General features: G+C 40.0%; 1 protein-coding gene across 2 annotated transcripts in view; it reads left to right on the plus strand.

Annotated features, from left to right (window-relative positions):
* The first annotated feature begins 355 nt into the window (after nucleotides 1–355).
* SELL (selectin L) overlaps nucleotides 356–19630 on the plus strand; it is a 29935-nt gene continuing 10660 nt past the window's right edge. Inside the window, exons 1-8 of one of the 2 annotated variants that reach the window (XM_070474338.1) lie at nucleotides 356–510; nucleotides 1512–1593; nucleotides 2865–3251; nucleotides 4681–4788; nucleotides 8176–8361; nucleotides 9426–9611; nucleotides 11432–11560; nucleotides 15948–15966. In XM_070474338.1, coding sequence (XP_070330439.1) covers nucleotides 508–510; nucleotides 1512–1593; nucleotides 2865–3251; nucleotides 4681–4788; nucleotides 8176–8361; nucleotides 9426–9611; nucleotides 11432–11560; nucleotides 15948–15966 — 1100 coding nt within the window. In that variant the 5' untranslated portion in view covers nucleotides 356–507. The remainder of the gene's footprint in view (nucleotides 511–1511; nucleotides 1594–2864; nucleotides 3252–4680; nucleotides 4789–8175; nucleotides 8362–9425; nucleotides 9612–11431; nucleotides 11561–15947; nucleotides 15967–19630) is intronic. The other variant, XM_020874142.2, reaches the window with a different exon arrangement.

Consider the following 19630-nt stretch of genomic DNA (forward strand, 5'->3'; position numbering starts at 1 on the left):
CGGCCAAAATAGTAATATTTTGAGTGTGTGGTGCTTGAAACTATCAGGGGCTCTCTACCATGGATAGCCAGGAGCTAGTCTAATGCTTATAGAAAGAAAGGAGAGAGAGAGAGACAGAGAAAGGAGGAGGAGAGGAAGAAGAAGAAGGGGGAGAAGAAGGTGGGGAGGTGGTCAGAAGGAAGCGAGGAAGGAAAGAGGGAAGGAGCAAAGGAGGGAAGAAAGGAAAATCCAGCACTAACGTCCTGGGTCAGCGGTTCTTTTTTCTTAGGGTTGGGGTTAGAGCGCAGGCTAGGAAAGGGGTGGAGAAAGAGGTGCAGAAGAGGTGGGGGAAGGGGAGGAAGAAGGGGAAGGGGAGGATGTGAGCCTTGGTTAGAGATATGAGAGAGAGTAAGCCTTTCTGGGGACAGTGACTGCAGTCTCCCTGCACACCCAGCCTTGGGCAAGGACCCAGAGACCTGTGGTGCTGAGCTGAGAGGCCGAAGGGCTGCAAAAGGACGGAGCAAAGCCATGGTAAGCTTTTCAGCCTAAAATATGTCCAGATGCTCAGATAGAACCTCGTCTTGGGATGCAGAGGCAGGTGGCAAAGGACAAGAAGCAGCACATTTAATTTTTGGTTTAAAAAAGCCAAAACTAAAATTGCTGAGTCTAAATTAAAAAGTGTTCCTAGAATCTCTCTTCTCATGGGTGCTGATTTCTTCTCCTTGACTTGTCTCTACTGAGGGTTCCTGAAGAAGTACTACTATCTTGCGGAAATTAGCACTCCTGTGACTGAATGCTGGTGCTATCTGAGAATTGATACATTTCAGAAAATATGATGAAACGGTGTGAAGAAAATTTATGGACTTGTCATTTGAGTTGCTCAAAATGTGTTTCTGTTTAGTTGAGAAAAAATGAACTCCTTTCTTTCAGTAGTGTCTGTTTGGTTACCTAATTCTTTTAGGAATTTGGAGTACTGGCACATCATAGTCAAGTGTGAGATCTTAATATTAAATCTAGACATTAATAGTTCATTAAGGACTAAGTAAGTAAGTGTTAGCTGCTCAATTGTGTCCAACTCTTTGCAACCCCATGGACTGTAGCCCACCAGGCTCCTCTGCCCATGGGATTCTCCAGGCAAGAATACTGGAATGGGTTGCCATTTTCTTCTCCAATTAAGGACTAAAGAACACTTTAAAAATATATGTACTAAATATCACATAGCTTTATCTGACAGCTCGGCTGATAAGCAGATACAAAAAGTTACTGAAATGTAGAAAAAAAAATATCAGAACAGTAACAATAGCAACTTGAGGTTAAAATAGGAGAAAAAAAAATCAACTATATACCAGTTTTGAGGCAAATTTAATTCTACTTTTTCACCCATGTCTGAGAAACCTCTTACCTCAGACAAGGTTAATAGGCATACATGTTATACTTTGAACTTTGAGAAAGTTTTAAGTACCTCTTCAAGGTACCTGTAAAATGGTGATTTAGAGTATAAATCTGAGTAAAATTTTGTATTCTATTTGCAGCTATGTCCATGGAAATGTCAAAATGCTCAGAGGGGCTTATGGAATGTCTTTAAACTGTGGGTCTGGATTATGCTCTGTTGTGGTATGTTATGATTTTTATATATTGCTAAGCTTTTTAAAAAAATATGTTCAGTTTTTGGTAAATATCTACTGTGTACATAGGTAAAAGTGGCAGGTAAAAGTATTAGGTAGATAGCTGCTAATTCTACCCTTTCTACAAACATCTCATTTCTTCCTCTCACCTTTAATATTTCCTTCCCCAGAGAACTCCTAGCCTTGACCCACCCTCGCCTGCAGGGTTTATTTTATAATATTATTTATTCCTTAATCATAACTGTTTCCCAGTTCTCTGTACATTTTATATATGTTTAATTTTATCAAGATTAATTATGTATTCTTTGCCTCTGTTATTCCTTGCTCAGAGTCCTTAGGAAACTGTAAAAATTGAATCTGTGTTTTCTTTGGTATTTCTCCATAGTATTTGCCCTACACAGTGAAAACTCAGCAAATGGTGATGGCTGTGAAAAGTTGCACCTTATGCTATAATAGTGCTTCACTTAGCTCATACCATGCTTAGAATGGCCTGTATTATTATAGTGTCATTATGTAATTATGTGTTGGTTTTGATTTCTTCAAAGCCCTCATATTTGAAGCACCCATGTAATTATTAAACACCATCAGTTGAGTATCTTTGTGTGTGTAACAAAATCTAAAATCAGTTTCATAATCCTACCTCATCTGGTTTTGTAAATTGTTCTTCTTCTATTTTGTATATAAGGGTTGGGCTGTCTGTTTTCCCAGAAGCAGCTCTTTTATGGCAAAACATTATCTTTTTTATATAAAAGAGAGTACTTCAAAGTATGCCATTATTCCTGTTCTTCTTTTACTTCTCCTTTAGAAACATAAATATTGGTCTTTAGGAAATCATCCCAGAATAAAAGAGTGGGCAGTAAATTTTAGAGTTATATGATATTATACTTAAAGTAACTTTAAATGATTGAGAGCCACTAAGAAATATGAATTTCTAAAATATGCTGGTTAAATTTTACTGGAAATAATTTTTGAGGAAAACACTAGTTTATGAAAATCAATCTAGAAAGCCACCAAATTCATCTAAAATAGAGCTATGAGCAAAAGTATTCCATATTATGGTGAAAAGTGACTGGGACTAGAAGTTCTAGGTTCTGCTTCAGATCTGCAGATGACTAATTCCATGATGTCAAGCAGGTAGGTAACTTATCCTCCTGAGGTGTCAGCTTCCTTGTCTCTAAATGGCAGGCTCAGTTTGGATTAGTTCTAGGTTCTTTTCAGCTATAACCATGAGGCTACACAGTTCACACTGATGTCTTTCAGATTTCTTTGCACATCGTGGAACAGATTGCTGGACTTACCATTATTCTAGAAGACCCATGCCCTGGGAAAAGGCTAGAGCATTCTGCAGGCAAAATTACACAGATTTAGTTGCCATACAAAACAAGGGAGAGATCGAATACCTGAATAAGACTCTTCCCTTCAGTCGTACTTACTACTGGATTGGCATCCGGAAAGTAGAAGGGGTGTGGACTTGGGTGGGAACCAACAAATCTCTCACTGAAGAAGCAAAGAACTGGGGCGAAGGGGAGCCCAACAACAGGAAGAGTAAGGAGGACTGTGTGGAAATCTACATCAAGAGGATCAAAGACTCGGGGAAATGGAATGATGATTCCTGCCACAAAGCAAAGACAGCCCTCTGCTACACAGGTAGGGATGAACCAGACCGCCACACTTCTCAGGGGGCGCAGAGTGCAGAAAACCATCGTGCCAACCCCATGGGACCCTGGGCCCACACAGCAGCTGCTGGGGCATTCTGAAATAGGGCCAGTGCTCTGAATAAGCTTGAGTCTTGTCACGTCTGAGCGTTGCTGGTGGGTGAGACTAGGCCCTGTGCCCCAAATCTATATCCCTGAATCAGTTTACATTAAGACGACAAATCCATGTGGAAAGTAAAGAGGAAGAGCTAGACAGTGAGTGTCCCTGACAATAAGGCAGGGAAGCAGAAGCAGAGGGCCAAGAGCTTAGGCTCACATCACTTGTTTCCTCCTCATGAAGTAGGCGACTTGATGCTACATGTGTCCTTCTTGGCCTAATCTTATAGTGCTCAGTCACGTCCAGCTCTTCGTGCCCCTATGCACTACATAGCCCATTAGGTTCCTCTGTCCATGGGCTTATCCAGGCAAGACTATTGGAGTGGTTACCATTTCCTCCTCCAGGGGATCTTCCTGACCCAAGGATCAAACCCTCTTCTCTGGCATCTCTTGCATTGGCAGGCAGATTCTTCACCACTGAGTCATCTGGGGAGCCCTATCTTATAGAATTCTATGTAATGAAACTTTGCAGTGTTTCATTATCCGTGGTATGTGAAAATTTCTGTAGAGACAATGGTGACAGTTCAAAAGTAATCAGTATTTTTCCAAGTTATTTTTAACAGTGAAACATTCATTCAGTCTCTTGTTCACTTGGACTCTCTACCAATTTAGCAGGGTTTCTTCCCAGAAGGTTCAGTGGTAAAGAATCTGCCTGCCAATGCAGGATACAAAGGAGACTCGGGTTCGATCCTTGGGTCGCGAAGATCCCCTGGAGTAGGTAAAGGCAACCCACTCTAGTATTCTTATCTGAAAAGTTCCATGGACAGAAGAGACTCATGGGCTACAGTCCATAGGGTCACAAAGAGTTGAATATGACTGAGCACTCATGTATGGACTAATTTAGTAAGCTCAGACTCTCTAATTTTTGTTCAGTACTTTCTATAATGAAAGGGATTGCCAAACATACTACAGAAGTGATTGGGCTCAGGTTAGGTTATCACTTAATCCACTTACTGCATCAAAAAAAAAAAAAAAAAAAAGAAATTTTAAGAGTTTTAATGTATATCACTGTTTCCCCTAAATGTTATAGAGTATAAGCTTCTGTAAATTCATTCTAAAAACAAATGTCTATGGCTGTATGACAGCTATATTGTATAAATAAAAATTTTAGGATATGGTTTTTATGCAAAAATGGTATGAAAGTACAAATATACTTTTCCCTGCTTGTTAGAATAGTCACAGCCAAAAAGTTGCTTATATCTAAAGAAATGATTAGGAGTACTAAAAAAGTATCCATCTAAAAATAATTTCTGACTCCTTTAAAGCTTCTTGTGAACCCTGGTCATGCAGCGGCCATGGACAATGTGTGGAAATCATCAATAATTACACCTGCAACTGTGATTTGGGGTACTACGGGACGGAGTGTCAGTTTGGTAAGCTGCTTTTGTTTCTTTGTTTCTCCCGTAAAGTATTATAGTTTATGGAAGTTGGTTGGAGGAAAATGATACTAGCCATTCTGAGAAAAGAGAAGTTTTGATCAGTAGGCCATGCTTGCACAATATTGTTACTTTTACATAAAGATTTCACAAGTCAGCAGAAGTTTCAATTCACTTCTCAACAAGTCCTTTTGAGTGCCACAAGAGCATTGGCATTGGAATAAAAGCTGTAAGGATTACAATAATGAATCCGGCCTGATAGATTCCTGCTGTTAAGGAATGCATAAGCTAGTGGGCTTGTTGGGTTCATTAGAACTCTGAATCTGAAGGAAACAATACCATTTATCATTAGGAGGCTGAGTCACCCATCTTGCCTTTTTACCTTATCCTCAAGATCATGACAAAGGCAAGACCAAAATGAAAAATTCACATAATGATATATAAGTATCTGCCAGAAAATAGAATAATAAATCCAACACATTGGCTGGCATTTTAGGGGATGAGGGCAAATCTATTAGAGATAAAGGATTTACAGTTAACTAGTGCAAATTATGGGCTTCCCTGGTAGCTCAGCAGTAGAGAATCTGCCTGCCAATGCAGGAAACGAGATGGGGGTTTGATACCCTGGAAGAGGAAATGTCAACCCACTCCAGTATTCTTCTCTGGGAAATCCCATGGACAGGGGAGCCTGGCAGGCTAGAGTCCATGGGGTCGTAGAGAGTCAAATATGACTTAGCGACTGAGCATGCACACAATGGAAATTACACATGCTTATAATTTAATCTGATGGAAAGCCAGACATGCTGTAGGAAGCCTGTGAAGACTTCCTAAACTGCCTAATAAAAATCTCTAGCCTTTATTTGATTGTGAGAAAACACTTAGTATCTGAACACCAGCATTTAGGGCAATTATCCTAGAAGCAGTGCATAAGATGGACCAGAGAACAAAAAAGAGAGAAGATGGGATGATGGAGAGCACCATTAGGAGTTCACTGAAATCATTCAGAGTCACGGTGGTAGAAACAGAAAAGAAAGAATACATAGATTGAAAGACATGGAGTCTTTGACCTAGTCAACTCACTACTGAAAGAAACTTCAAGTCCTTTGATTGATATTGGTGGAGTTTCAAAACTATATTTGAAGTATCTGGGGCATAAAATAGAAAATTATAGTAAGAAAAAAGCAGTGTTTGCAATGAATAAAGAATTAAAGCGAAACAAATTTATATGATCAACCAACTGGAACAGATCTGGTTCATTTCACTCAATTCCTAAGCTCTGACTTCTATCTAATACTTTACACTCACTCCATTTCTAAATTAAAAAAAATTCTTATATCATCAGCATGTCCATTTCACTCCTTTTTGAACATTTTATTCTTTGTTTTCTGTCTTGGTTTCCATCATACCACTCTTCCCTGGTTTTCTTTCTACCTATGATTGTTTCTCCTTGGGTTTCTTCATGGACACTTACTCAAGCCCATATATTTATTGCTATTTCTTATCTTCCATCTTTCATCCATTGCTCTTCTCACTTTACATGTCCCTTTTGGTCAAACCAAGCAACTTCTGTGGACGCACACATCTATGTGAGCTTTGGACAGACAAATCTATTTCCAGTCCTGAACTCCAAATATGCTAAACATAATCTTTGGGATGCCCCAAACATTGAAAAATCAATTTTCCCAGCCAGCTTTCCTTTTTATATCCCTTATCTCAGTGTGTGGTACCACCATTTATATGGGTACTCTGGTATAAAACTCTCTCACCTCCTCCTACATTTATGCAAAGTAACACACTACTCATTTTTATAACTTAATGTTTCTCCAACTTGTCTTCTACTTGTTAACTCTACACTCTGGCCTTCATTATCTTCCTCCTAGATTACTGCAATAATTTCTGAGCTGAGTTCCACATCTTTAAATTAGCTCCCCTCAAATACATTATTCATACTATAGGCAGTCTGATCAATTTAAAAAAATCAAGTAAACATCACACATATGTGGCCATCCACCATTTAATTTCTACCTATCATTTGTCCTATAGGATGAAATCTGAACTCTGAACTCCTCAAGGCATAGAATAATGCTTGATATATAGTAGATACTCATTAAATTGATGAAAAGATGGGGGCCTTTTGCCTTAGCACCTGTCTTTCTATCTGATCTCGTTTCACACCATCCCCTGCCTCCTCTTTCCTTCCAGTATTAACATCAAAATGCTTGTACTCTTCCACACTTACCGTATTGCTTTGTAGCTCATTGACTTGCTCATGGCTTCCTCATTTTGCACATGGATAAAATACCTCTTCAACTGGAAGACTACAGTTCAGGGACCATTTCTATCCGGAAGTTTTCTTCAGATGCCAAGACAGGCTAAGCATCCCTATTCTGTGTTCCCATAGCTCCACATATTTGTTTCTTATTTATCTGACATTTGTTGAAATCATCCATTTAGTTGTCTGTATGCCTCAGCAGACTGACAGCAACTTGAGATCAGTCAGTATTTTATTTATCACTGTATCTGTAAGATTGAGACTTAGGCACCTGCTTGTGGGCATGAACTGAATTGGACAACATAAGTGACTTTCATTTGGACTTGTACTGTAGATGGAAAATATTAAAATTCTTCTAATTTCTTGAATCCATTCTTTAATTCTTCATCGATCTCTTAAGAACAAGGTTAAAATGATGGCTCACATTTGATAAGGAATAAGACACAAGAGTTGCAATATTGCCTAAATGATGTCACAGGACCTAAAACATGAAGACTGAATTTCAAATCTTAATTTAATCTATTATGCCACTGATCAGAGAAAGGAAGTAGACACAGTTTCTGCAAAGGACTGTCAAAATCAGAAGAACCAAAGTTCTGGAACTGAGCTAGAGACAGTGAAGACAGAATCCAGGCTTAGATGCTTCCTAAAGCTTTTATCATCTTCTCTTGTAGAGAAGACAGTTATGGATACCCAGCCTTTCTCTGAACCTCCTACTTCCAACACTCTAGCATACTTAGGGTCTCTAATGTGGTAGCTGTTTCCAAACCAAGCTGGTCATTCCCACTTAAACCTGTCTGCATTTGAAAGTTCTCTGTCCAGGTAATGCCAAAGATAATAAGATTGTGTGCATGCAGATTAGCTAATATTTCATTAAAAGCTTCCTATGAACCAAATTTTAAATCCTTGACTTGCATTAAATTAGTTAATTCCCAAACTCTGGGAAGTCAATACATTTATCATGATCCCTCTTTTATAGATAAAGAAACTAAAGCTGGAAGTGTTAAATCACCTTGCTTAAAGATACTTGGTTATCAATTATCAGAGCTAAGATTCAGACCTGGTCATCAGGTCCTCTTAACTCTGTTGCGTGCTTTCTTTTCTCATTGAAGTGACTCAGTGTGTGCCTCTGGAGGCCCCAGAGCTGGGTACCATGGCCTGTACTCACCCTTTGGGAAACTTCAGCTTCATGTCGCAGTGTGCCTTCAACTGCTCTAAGGGGACAGACATAATTGGGATTGAAGAAACCACTTGTGGACCATTTGGAAATTGGTCATCTCCAGAACCAACCTGTCGAGGTGAGCCTATGTTCATATCAGAGGCGTTGTCATGGCAATCTTGGATTTATAAACTAAGAAAATGTGGTAGAGCCTTTCAGCAGAACAGTGTGGTTATACTGTATTTTTTATTTTATTTTTATTTTTCTCATTGCTACGGAATAATCAGTCTTGCTGAACTGCTGTTGAACTTTGGTTTTCTTTCCTTTCAACAACACTTATTTTTATATGGTGTCCTGCTTGACACCAAACAATTTCCTTATTGCAGGGTGGTGGGGTTGGAGGTCTTTATTGATTGTTTTATTTGGTTTATTCTTAGAATCATGTTTTACCTTTCCTCCTCCATGAACTCTCAGGGGAATAGTAAAATCTGTGAAAAACAAACATACAATCTCTTGATTTTTTTTTTTTTCATTTGAAACATGGTGGGTTTTTTTTTTTTTTTTCTTATTTACTGCCAAGATCATCTCTTTAGGGGAAAAAAACTGGTGGTATTTAAACTTGTGAAGTTTTGGTTACATACTCAACCTTTATGCTTTTGACTCACTAGTTTAAGTGGTTTAATTCTCAAAAGAACTATTCAAATCATTTTTGAAATCATAGAATTAATTGGCAAACCTGCTAAATTTTACAAAATTTGAGGGACTTGCTTCAGAGAATGGGGATGTTTTTCAGACTTCTTGGGTTGATGTTAGAACAGGTAAAAGGCAGGAAATTCTCTGTCTTTGTTGATAATGCACCATAAGAGCTCTTGAGGCCAAGGCCACATAGCATGGTGCTCCCAGAAGAGCTAGAGAGTTACCAGGGCTGGGGAAGCAAAATGGAACAGCCAGCTCTCCCTTCCTCTCCCCAGCCCCACTGCTCCCCTCCCACCATGGGCTTTCTGGGTTCTCTTCATTCTACCTCTGACTCACCACTCTCCATCATTCTCAAGAAAAGAAAGCCTGGAAGCATCATCAGAAGTAATTTCTAGAAATTAGAAATGTCTAGATTCATGTCAGTGGTTCCCCAGTTTGGCTAAAAGCTGTTCCTCACAGAGGGTCTCTGCTCAGAAATACTGATTTTTTTTTTTTTTTTCATTGAAGTGATTCAATGTGAGCCTCTAACAGCACCCAATTTGGGAACCATGGACTGTAATCACCCCCTTGTCGACTTCGGCTTTTCTTCCACATGCACCTTCAGTTGTTCAGAAGAAGCTGAGTTAATTGGGGAGAAAAAAACTGTTTGTGGATTGTCTGGAAATTGGTCCAGCCCTAGTCCAATATGTCAAAGTAAGTAAGTTTGGCCCAATATGTTCAACACTTACAGAGGTATTTGATGAATAAGCAGATGGTGGAAAAAAATATTAAACTTTTAAGTTTTGTTGCTAAGACATATGTAGCTTAAAAATAAATCATACACATTGATTTACCATAAAATCCTTGGCTGCTCTTTCCTCTTCCTTCAATGACAGTGATCGCTTTTTTTTTCCAGCCAGTTCTCAACTCCTCCTCCCTTACCATCTAAACTCACTGTCTCTACTGACTTATTTCTTATCCATTTTTCTATTCTAGTACAATCTCAGTTCTCTGTCAGTCTACTAAAATGTCTCCACAGAAGTCACCGATGACCACCCAATTCCCAAAGTAATGGATACTTCTCAGTTATCATAAAGTTGATGCCTCCCGAATCTGTCTGTACCTAAGAAGAACTGTATCTTCCTCATCTCTGTCTACCTTCCACCTAACACAGCACCTGGCAACAGGAGCTAAATGAACCCATGTTCAATGAGCATCTGGCAGAATAGTTACCCATGTCTGCCCCAAGACAACACCAATGAAAGAACTCTTTTATTTTTGTCTTTTTTAAAGGCTCTATTTTATTTTTATTGGAGTATAAATGTTTTACAGTGTTGTGTGAGTTTCTGCTGTATAACAACCTGAATCAGCTCTAAGTAGACACATATCTCCTCTCTCTCGGCCCTTGAGCCACCCCCATCCTGCCCACCTAGGTCATCAAAGAGCACCGAGCCAGCTCCCTGTATTGTAAAGCAGCTTCCCACGAGCTATTTACACTTACACACGGTGGTGTAAATATGTCAGTGCTACTCCCAGTTCATCCCACGGCAGCAGTCTTTAAGTGGTAGGATCTGTAGAAGCTAAGAGAGAAGCTGACCTCTCTTGTGGTCTGGGGCCAGGAAGCGGAGTAGGGAATTGGGGAGGTGGCCTGGGGGCTTTAGAGGAGGCTTAGGGGGCGTTTCCTTTTAAGGCTGAGCTGGTGTCTGCCTCCTTACCCTCCTACGGGCCCTAGGCACCCTCTGTTTGGATCCTCTGGGAATTGCACCTCCTTTCGATTATACATTTGGGTGTGGGGATGGAAACATCTTGAAAGGGTTCATCAAAGTGAAGGGAAGAATAAGGGACAGTGAGACCCTGTGCCAATATGCACAAGTAAGTTTCTTCAACTGGTGGTATCAGAAGATAAATTTTTTCATATCAGTACTTTTTCAGTAAAGGTCCCCACATGAACTTAGTTCACCCTTATGAGAGGATATGTAGATGTATCCTTTTATTTATTTGTGAAGGAAGTAGAGGGAAATGGTAGGACTACAGCATTCGAAAGACAAATTAGTGCAAGTCCTTGGCATGGAATTGTATGTGCCTATGTTTGCACAGCTGCTTCAAAGCCTTAATACTGCTTTGATTGAAAAGTTACCTGGTTCAGATCACTGGCTTTTATTTTTTCTGTAGTCGTACTAGACTTTTTAGTTCTTTTCTGTGTTTGAGTCCTAGGCAGTGAACAAGATCATGGAGCTAAATACAATGATGACCACTTTTTACCAAAATATTTAGGTACCTCTCCCAGGAATTCTATGACTCACAAATCTGAAGATTGAGATTCTGTAGGCATTGAGCCAGAAAAGCTAGTTTAGTCTTTGCTTCTGCCATACACTCATCGTGTGTTTTCCCAGGCCAGTTTCCTCATCTTTTAATAGCGTCAAATGAACAATTATTAGAAGATGTAAGGAGGAAGAAAGTTTAATGTTTTGAAAAGGCACTAAGGAAATAATGCTTGTGGCCTCATTTAAATGCTTTACTGATTTCTCTTTCAGAAATAAACAGGACTGTCTCAATAAACGAAGAGAGTGATTATAACCCCCTCTTCATCCCGGTGGCAGTCATGGTAACCATATTCTCTGGGTTGATATTTATCATTTGCCTGGCAAGGAGACTAAAAAAAAGTACGTGAGTTTACCTTCATGTAAAAATAATACAACTTTCAAGTGGAAGAAAATGTGGAAACCCACAGAAAATTAAGTATGAGAGCTTTGACTAAAGCAGAATACCAAGCTTTGGGTTCTATAAACATCAGTCCCTAGAGATGCATGAAGCAGCCCAGTACACACTTTCACTGCAATAAGTTGGCTAATTTTTTCTTTTCATCTGACAAGTCTTTTTAAAATGCCTACTATCTTCAAGCACCTGTTACTACCTGAGCATCTTGCAAGGGTATTAACAGACATATGAGAAATTGTAATGGTTCTTTGCTATTATTTAGTTCTTAAAAAAAAGAATGTGTGATCTGGTCCTATAAGAGCCCACATGCTTTTGATTTCCGTGCAATTCTACAAGGAAGTGAATTTAATGTCCCAAAGGGTTTCCCAGGTGGCGCAGTGGTAAAGAATCCACCTGCCAATGTAAAAGATGGAGCAGATGCAGGTTTGATCTCTAGATAGGGAAGATCCCCTGAAGTAGGCAATGGCAACCCACTCCAGTATTCTTGCCTGGAGAATCTCATGGACAGAGGAGCCCGGTGGGTACAGTGCATGCAGTTGCAAAGAGTCGGACATGACTGAGCATGCATGCAATGTTTTCAAAGCACTGCTCCCAAATACCTTTACTTTGTCAAGTCAGACACCTGTCTAGCTCCTAGTGTGTGGGAGTTGTTGCATTTCCCCTTAGGGAAATCCCCGCATTTTCATCCCTGTGTCTATTCACCAAGGTCACAGGTTTAACTAAATGCACCCATACGAATGCTTCCCCTCCACTCTCGACTGGAAAAGAAAAGAGAATAAGGAGGACTGCCTCAAGAAGTTAGTGTCTGCTGCTTAGCATAGAAGGCAAAACACAATCAGTGAAGAACAGAAGCATCATTCCCCTCACTGCCCTTCTGGGTGTGTCCAAACCCTCAAGTGGAACCAACCTGCTGGTTATAGGCCCATAGTCAGGCAAGCCTTGTATGTGCTCTCACATTTGGCCAGAGTCATCAGGCAGAAACATTCAAGAGTATGGTGAGTATAGACATTAGGCAGATTTAAAGATAACCCTGCTTCAACTTCAGGGGCCATCAATGACCTCAAAACAATGGCTAACCAACTGCTCTATGGGGTCAGTTGAGTGCCATTTTAATTTCACTTCCATCAAATTAATTAGTATGTATTATATTCCATGAATACAGTATGTAAAGACTGCTACACCACCCATTCTCACTGGCAATTGCAGGAATATTATCTGCCAATCCTTAATGGTCCTCTGATATGATCTGATCTTTCATTCCAAATAGAAGACTAAGGGTGCTTGCATGCTAAGTCACTTCAGTTGTGTCTGACTCCTTGTGACCCCATGGACTGTAGCCCCAGGCTCCTCTGTCCATTGGATTCTCCAGGCAAGAATACTGGAGTGGGTTGCCATGCCCTTATCCAGGGGATCTTCCCAACTCAGGGATCAAATCTGCCTTTCCTGCATCTCCTGCATTGACAGGTGGGTTCTTTACCACTAGCACCACCTGGGAAGCCCAGACCAAGGGTACTAGATCAGTTTCATAACCTACCCAGAAATACAATGGAGGTTCTTGCTCCTGATGTGCAAGAACTTCATTAACTGTAAAGTGAAGAGTCCTGAGCAGTTAAAGGGTCTCTGCTTCTGCTTTTACAACTTCAGCTGAGACTGAATCCCACCATCCTATAGTACTATACTATTTACTTAAATATTGCAGTAAGCAAGAGAAGAATGAGATTTTTCTCCTACTGTTGATTATCCTTTCCCTTAAGACTGAAAGCCTGTCTCACAATCATCCTTTCTTTCCTCCTTCCTTGGGTTACATTGACAGAAGTGAGGTGGTAGAGAATAGATGGGGTAGTTAAGCTCCTCCCGCTGGGATAAGGCGGCTATTATTTAAATAACCACTAAGGACAGTGGAGCTGGAAGGTTCCTTAGTAAGGAGATATTCCCAAATGACTAAATATTTCAATAAGTGCTAGTGGAGTAAAAAGAACAGAATTGAAGTGTGTATTTAGTAGTGGGGTGCAGGAGGCAGGTTCTGCCTAAGGCTGTGTTCTAACCAGTGGTGAGAAAAGCTGTGGGGTTGTTTTTAAATTTTTTTTACCTTGGAGTCATTTCTGTACAAGATCTCAAACTGATACCTTGAAAACTTCGTGCCCCCACTGTGGGAATCAGTGTGGGGCAAACAGGAAATAGATAACGGGCAGTTAGGCTAGTTACAGTTATGCCAACAAAAAGCACGCGTGAACAGACGCCCTGAGAGATCACTGACTTTGTAGGGAAGCCAGGGCATCTTTAGTCTCACGCTCAGTCGTCCTCACTGGTGAAATGCCTTCTGATATCGCTAACTCTTAAGTTGCTTTATCTTCTAAAAAATTTTAGCTGTTAGTTCTTGGAAAAAGGAATGTTTTTCCTGTAGAGACAATGATTAGAAATGATGGATAGATTCCCAGGTGAAGCCCCTAGAGCTTTTCTAATACAATAGAGCTGATGCCTGTGTAAGAAGAAAGGTCAAAGCCAATAAATCTGCCTGCATCCAATATTCATCAATCTGAGAATTGTATATAGGCTTTTGGGGTTCTGAAAGCTGGAAAAAAGGGACAAGTGAATATTTTAAGCAGAGTAGCCAATAAAATGACCAGAGTCTTGACCCCCATCCTGTCCTCAGATAGATCTTCTAAACCTGTACTTTGGCCCCTGCCTGAGTTTTCTTTCTTTTTTTCCTAAGAAAGGAGTAAGGGTGGGCTCCAGAAACATGCTTTCCTGTGTATGGGCTTGTCTAGAAATATATATATATTTTCTCCTAGCATCATCATTTTCTGATTAGTCAGCATCACTGGCCCTGTTCAGTAGATGAGGAAACTGAGGCAATGCTGTTTTAGGCCATATCTCTAAAATTTCATATCACCAGGGGCCAGGGTCAGAGATCAGACTTCCATCAAAATATGCCCCTTAAAACCACTGGTTTTCAGATTAATGAGGCTCTATTTTTCTCCTCCTCACCCCCCCTCCCCCTGAGAAGAATTTTCCACCTGAACCAACACACAGGCTGAGAACTGGGCACAAAGCTGAACAGATGCCCCTCAGTTCCCTTTTTCTTGAAAAAGAAACTCTCTCAATAGGAACAGCTTCTTGCTGATGTATTGTTATGCATTTCATTGTTCCTGAGAGAAAAACATATTTGTATGAAAATGAACAGAATCTGAAGTTCACTCAGATTTATTTCTCCCTGCTCAAATGCTTTTGGCTCATGTCACTGGCAGGCTAAATTTTGGAAGAAGTAATTAAAATAGCAATTTCTAACATTTTAAAAGTTTAAAACAAGAATTGAACACTGTCTATGCTCTAGGCCCTGACTTAAATATCTTGAGTACATTTTATCAACTCTGAGGAAAACAATTATCAGCCTCTTTCACAGATGAAGAAATGGTAACTTAGAGAGAATAAATAGTTATTCAAAGACACACTTAAGTTGGCAAAAAGGGACCTGGACCCAGATTTCATCATCTAGTGCTCCAGCTTAACAGTCACAGAAATTTATTGCCTCCTAGTGATATTTTTTCTCCGCAAAAAGCATTTTTTGCTTTTGTTTCCTCTGGAGCCTAACCCTGCAATTTCATTCACTTATTTATACTCTGCTTTTTTCAAAAAGAATGTAAGATGGTTTCTCAAATGCATTCAACACAGCAAATTAAAATTACTTTAAAAATAAGAAAAAGAAGGTCAAGGTTTAGAATACCTCAAATAAGTCAGAGCCAGGGACAAAGGTTTCAGATACGCCTGTTTTTCTGCAGCCAGCCAACGGACACACAAACAGTAATACTCTTCAGTGTGTTTGTAAGATAAGAACACAATGGTTACACAGATGAGGCGTGTAGTTCCTACTACTGAGACCTGAGTGAAATTTCTCTTGCATATTCTCACAGAGAAGATGACATGAGGTGTAACAATACATATTCTTACAGTATTTGCAGCTGAGTCTCTTAGGGAAGACTCTGTAGGTAGGATGAGATGGCAAATCAGAATAGGTAAACACAAGAATGGGTACATGGGGCCTTGATCATCAGACAGTTCAGACTAGCCTTCTGTCTTTATGAGCAGCACCAAGGATGAAATGGTGCTCTAAGAAGCATCTGCATTGATGGGTCTGTTCCGAATGAGTATCTACCAAAGCTCAAATGAGAACGTTAAGCCAGGACCTCAGATCCCCTTAGACACCGATGAGGTCCACCTAACATAAGACTCTTCAAAAAACTGTTTTGAGACAAGGAATCTCCCTTCTCTTCTAAGTATAAAATAGTGAAATTGCCTATTTCTGCTGATACCATTTTTCTCTTCTCTTTTTAGGCAAAAAGTCTCGGAGAAGGTAAGTTTGATCAGAAAGAAGTTTCTACATCTGTTGATCTATTCTCTACCTCTGTAAGATACTTCCTGTTATAGCTAAAGACATTATTAACTCCTTAGTAGTTATTCACATGGGTTTTGCAGGTGGCTCAGTGATAATGAATCCTCTTGCCAGTGAGATATGTAGACGCAGGAGATGTGGGCTTGGTCCCTGGGTTGGGAAGATCCCCTGGAGGAGGAAATGGCAACCCACTGCAGTATTCTTGCCTGATGACTAACATAGAGGAGCCCGATGGACTGCAGTCTGTGACTTTGCAAAGAATCGGACATGACTGAGCAACTGATCATGCAAGCACACAGTTATTTACGTGGGATCTCACCCAAATGAAGTTTCCAGACAAAGTAATAAATCTACTAAGCTTCCTTAATAGCTGTCAGGTTTTTCAGTGCTAGTGGAGTTGAACGAATGAACAAGTAATACTCTATTAAGAAGGGACAGTTTATGTAAAGACAGTTTTTTCTGATTGCTTCAGAATTTTCTTTGCGGATTGGAAGCATTATGGTTTTTTTCTTCTTATCCTGACTGAACATGAGGGCAATGGTAAATATAGTATTCAGTGAACAATCAAGTCAACAAGGATTTATTTATTGAAACACTAATGAATCCCAGGTTCTAAGAAAATGGTGTATTTCCAGAACCTGAGCCTGCAGCCCTAGCACAAGAGGGTAAAAGACCTCTGATAACACTGACCTTCAGAAATGTGGGAACGGTGGCGAGCATTAATTCTACCTATAGCTTCCCCCAAAGAAGGGGAAGTTGTTTGATTTGCTCTTGAATCTCAGATTTCTTCAATTGCAAAAACACATACATATGAAAATATAAGGCCCCAACTGGCAGAAATGAAGACAACAAAACATTTCTCAGTTTCAGGGTTTGGTGACTTGCTTTGAAATTTTAGGAAGGAAAGTATAAGTCAAATGAACAACAAAGATGAGACTTTGGTGACAGACGAGGTGCCTAGCCAGACAACTGGGTTCTTTTTCAAATGCTGGAGGAAATGAAGCAAGATGGTCCCTTAGGAGGCTGGTTTCTTGTTCAGGCAACCATCCTACCAACCACAGATTGTTATTGAGAAGTTCTTAGTAGTTTACTGAGCTATAGCTTAGGGTGCAAAAGAAAACCTGGGGAGACAGAAGGCAACAGAGGCTATTATAAAGTAATTTATAAGCCATACAAAAGAGTATGGACTTAATCCGGAGGTCATTGAGTTATTACTAAAAGGGTTATTACAAGCAGGTGAATGTCATGCTGAAATTTGCATCTTGGGAGGATCACTATCCATAAAAGTTTGTAAACATGGGAGTTGAGTGAGTCTGAGGGCAAAGAACTGTTTTGGAGGCATTTGAAGTTATTAGGTTAAAGCCAATGATGCCTATCTAGGGCAATAGCAATGAGGATGAGTTTGTGAGATAACTGGTGGTAGAATCAACTGAATATGATTATTCATTGATTAAGAGAGGGAAGACTCAAATAAGTTGCTATTCTGATCTGGGATCTGGTGGATGGTTACCATCTCTGTTTTATTATTTACTGAGAAGGGAACACAAAAAAATGAGAAGTTTTGGAGGTGTTGATCACGAGTTCAGTTTTGTACCTCAATTCGTTTAGGTTTAGGTGTCTGTGGTTCAACCACAGTCTGTTGGTTCTATCTGCCTGTTTCTTCTGCCCCAAAGGGGCTACCATGGGGCAGTAGAAATGGATCTGTAGGTCCTCACATTACAGGAGGTAACCACATCTCAGGAACACGTACAGTCACCAAGGGAGTATGTACAGTGTGAGAATGAAAGAGGATGTGGGAGAGAGGATAGGAGCCAGAGGAAGGCCAAAATCAACATGTGAGCTAAGGTAAAGGAGAACAGGGACAGGTTCCCAGAAAGGTAGAAGGAAAATGAGGAGAGTATGTGGTCATGATCCTAAGGAAAGCAGGAAATGAAAATTATTTCAAATACTGCAAGGAGAACCAATAAGTTTCTACTAGATATAATAAGGGTATCAGTGGGGAAATTGTTTTCAGTGTTGAGCTCATGATGCAAGTCCTATAGCCAGGGGTTGAGGAATCAGTGGGAATGAAAACATAGAGGCAGAATATATACATCATCTGTTTTATAAAACTTGGCTAGAAGGAGATGAGATGAGAGAGTCAGGAGGGGTAACTGGATGGGGACATAGGGTCAGTGAAGTTTCTTTTATTGCCCTCCCTGTCTCCCATTAGATAATGTAGATGGGAATCCTTGACCCTTCTCTAGGCTGACCTCCCTATCTCTGTGGGCAGGAAATCCACAAGATAGAAAGATTTCTTTCATGCTCACACCCACTGAGTGAAAGTCTTTTCTGGCCACAGGAACCACCTGTGTTTTAATTGCCACTAGATGGAAGCAGATCAGTTTTTCAGATGTCTTTGAGGGGCAGAAAGAGATGCTGGCAGGAAGAGTATTAGCATTAAGTGAAGTTCCATATTAAGCTAATTGCCTTATTAAGTGCTTCACAGGTTTTTACAACAAACCAATCAATAGCTGTTTATTAAAACACCTGTGTGTTGGGGAAATACTAGGCTTGACTGAGATACCAAGATGAGTAAATCCTTGTGCATGACCTCAGGGAGTTTATTATCTAGTTGAAACGCTAAGGAGTGACAGCTCAGTCATGTCTGATTTTGCGACCCTGTGAACCGTAGCCTGCCAGGTTCCTCTGTCCATCGAACTCTCCAGGCAAAAATACTGGAGTGGGTTGAGAAAGTTAACAAATATAGGAAAAAAATTTCAGAAGAATGAAGGCAGAATATGGTAATGGTCAATGAATTCTATATTGAAGACTTCTTCAGTACAGAAGTATGGTGATTGCAGAAAACCTTATAAAGAAGCTGGAACCTGGGTTAGTTTCTGAACGATAGATAGGATTTAGGGGTATGGACAGAAAGCAGGGAAGGCAGTCTGGAGAGGAAACGATGTAAATGGCATGATCTTGGGACTTTGAAAGCACATTCAGGGACCAGTGAGTAGAGCTACCTGGAGCCCATGGTGTGAGCTGTGAACAGGAGCTGTGAACAGAAGTTGGAAGGAAAGCTTTGCTCCATCAACACAGGTCTTGAATACTTTACCAGACATTCTAGAAGGACCTAGCAGACAGGAATTATTTGCCCAGATGCCTTGGGATGTTTCAAATTTATTGGCCAAAGTGACCATACAATCACAGAATTTTAGTTCTGGAAAGGATCTTGATGTTCATACTCTCTTGATAATTGAGCTAATTCACTTTCTTTTTCATTTATTTCTGCTCTGATCTTTATGATGTCTGTCCTTCTACTAACTTTGGGGTTTCTTTGTTCTTCTTTATCCAGTTGTTTTAGGTGTTAAGTTAGGTTGTCTATTTGACATTTTTTTGTTTGTCTGTTTCTTGAGGTAGGGTTGTATTGCTATAAACTTCCCTCTTAGAACTGCTTTTGCTGCATCCCATCGGCTTTGGGTCATCATGTTTTCATTGTCATTTGTTTCCAGGAATTTTTTTATTTCCCTTTTAATTAAATATCTTTCTTACAGTGCCTGAATTAGTGACAGAGTTAGTTACAATAATAACAGACATTTATCAACCAGCAATTCCATGCTGTGCATTGTTCTGAGTGTCTTAC

This window comes from Odocoileus virginianus, chromosome 11 (genome assembly GCF_023699985.2).
Source record: "Odocoileus virginianus isolate 20LAN1187 ecotype Illinois chromosome 11, Ovbor_1.2, whole genome shotgun sequence".
Classification (NCBI taxonomy): domain Eukaryota; kingdom Metazoa; phylum Chordata; class Mammalia; order Artiodactyla; family Cervidae; genus Odocoileus; species Odocoileus virginianus.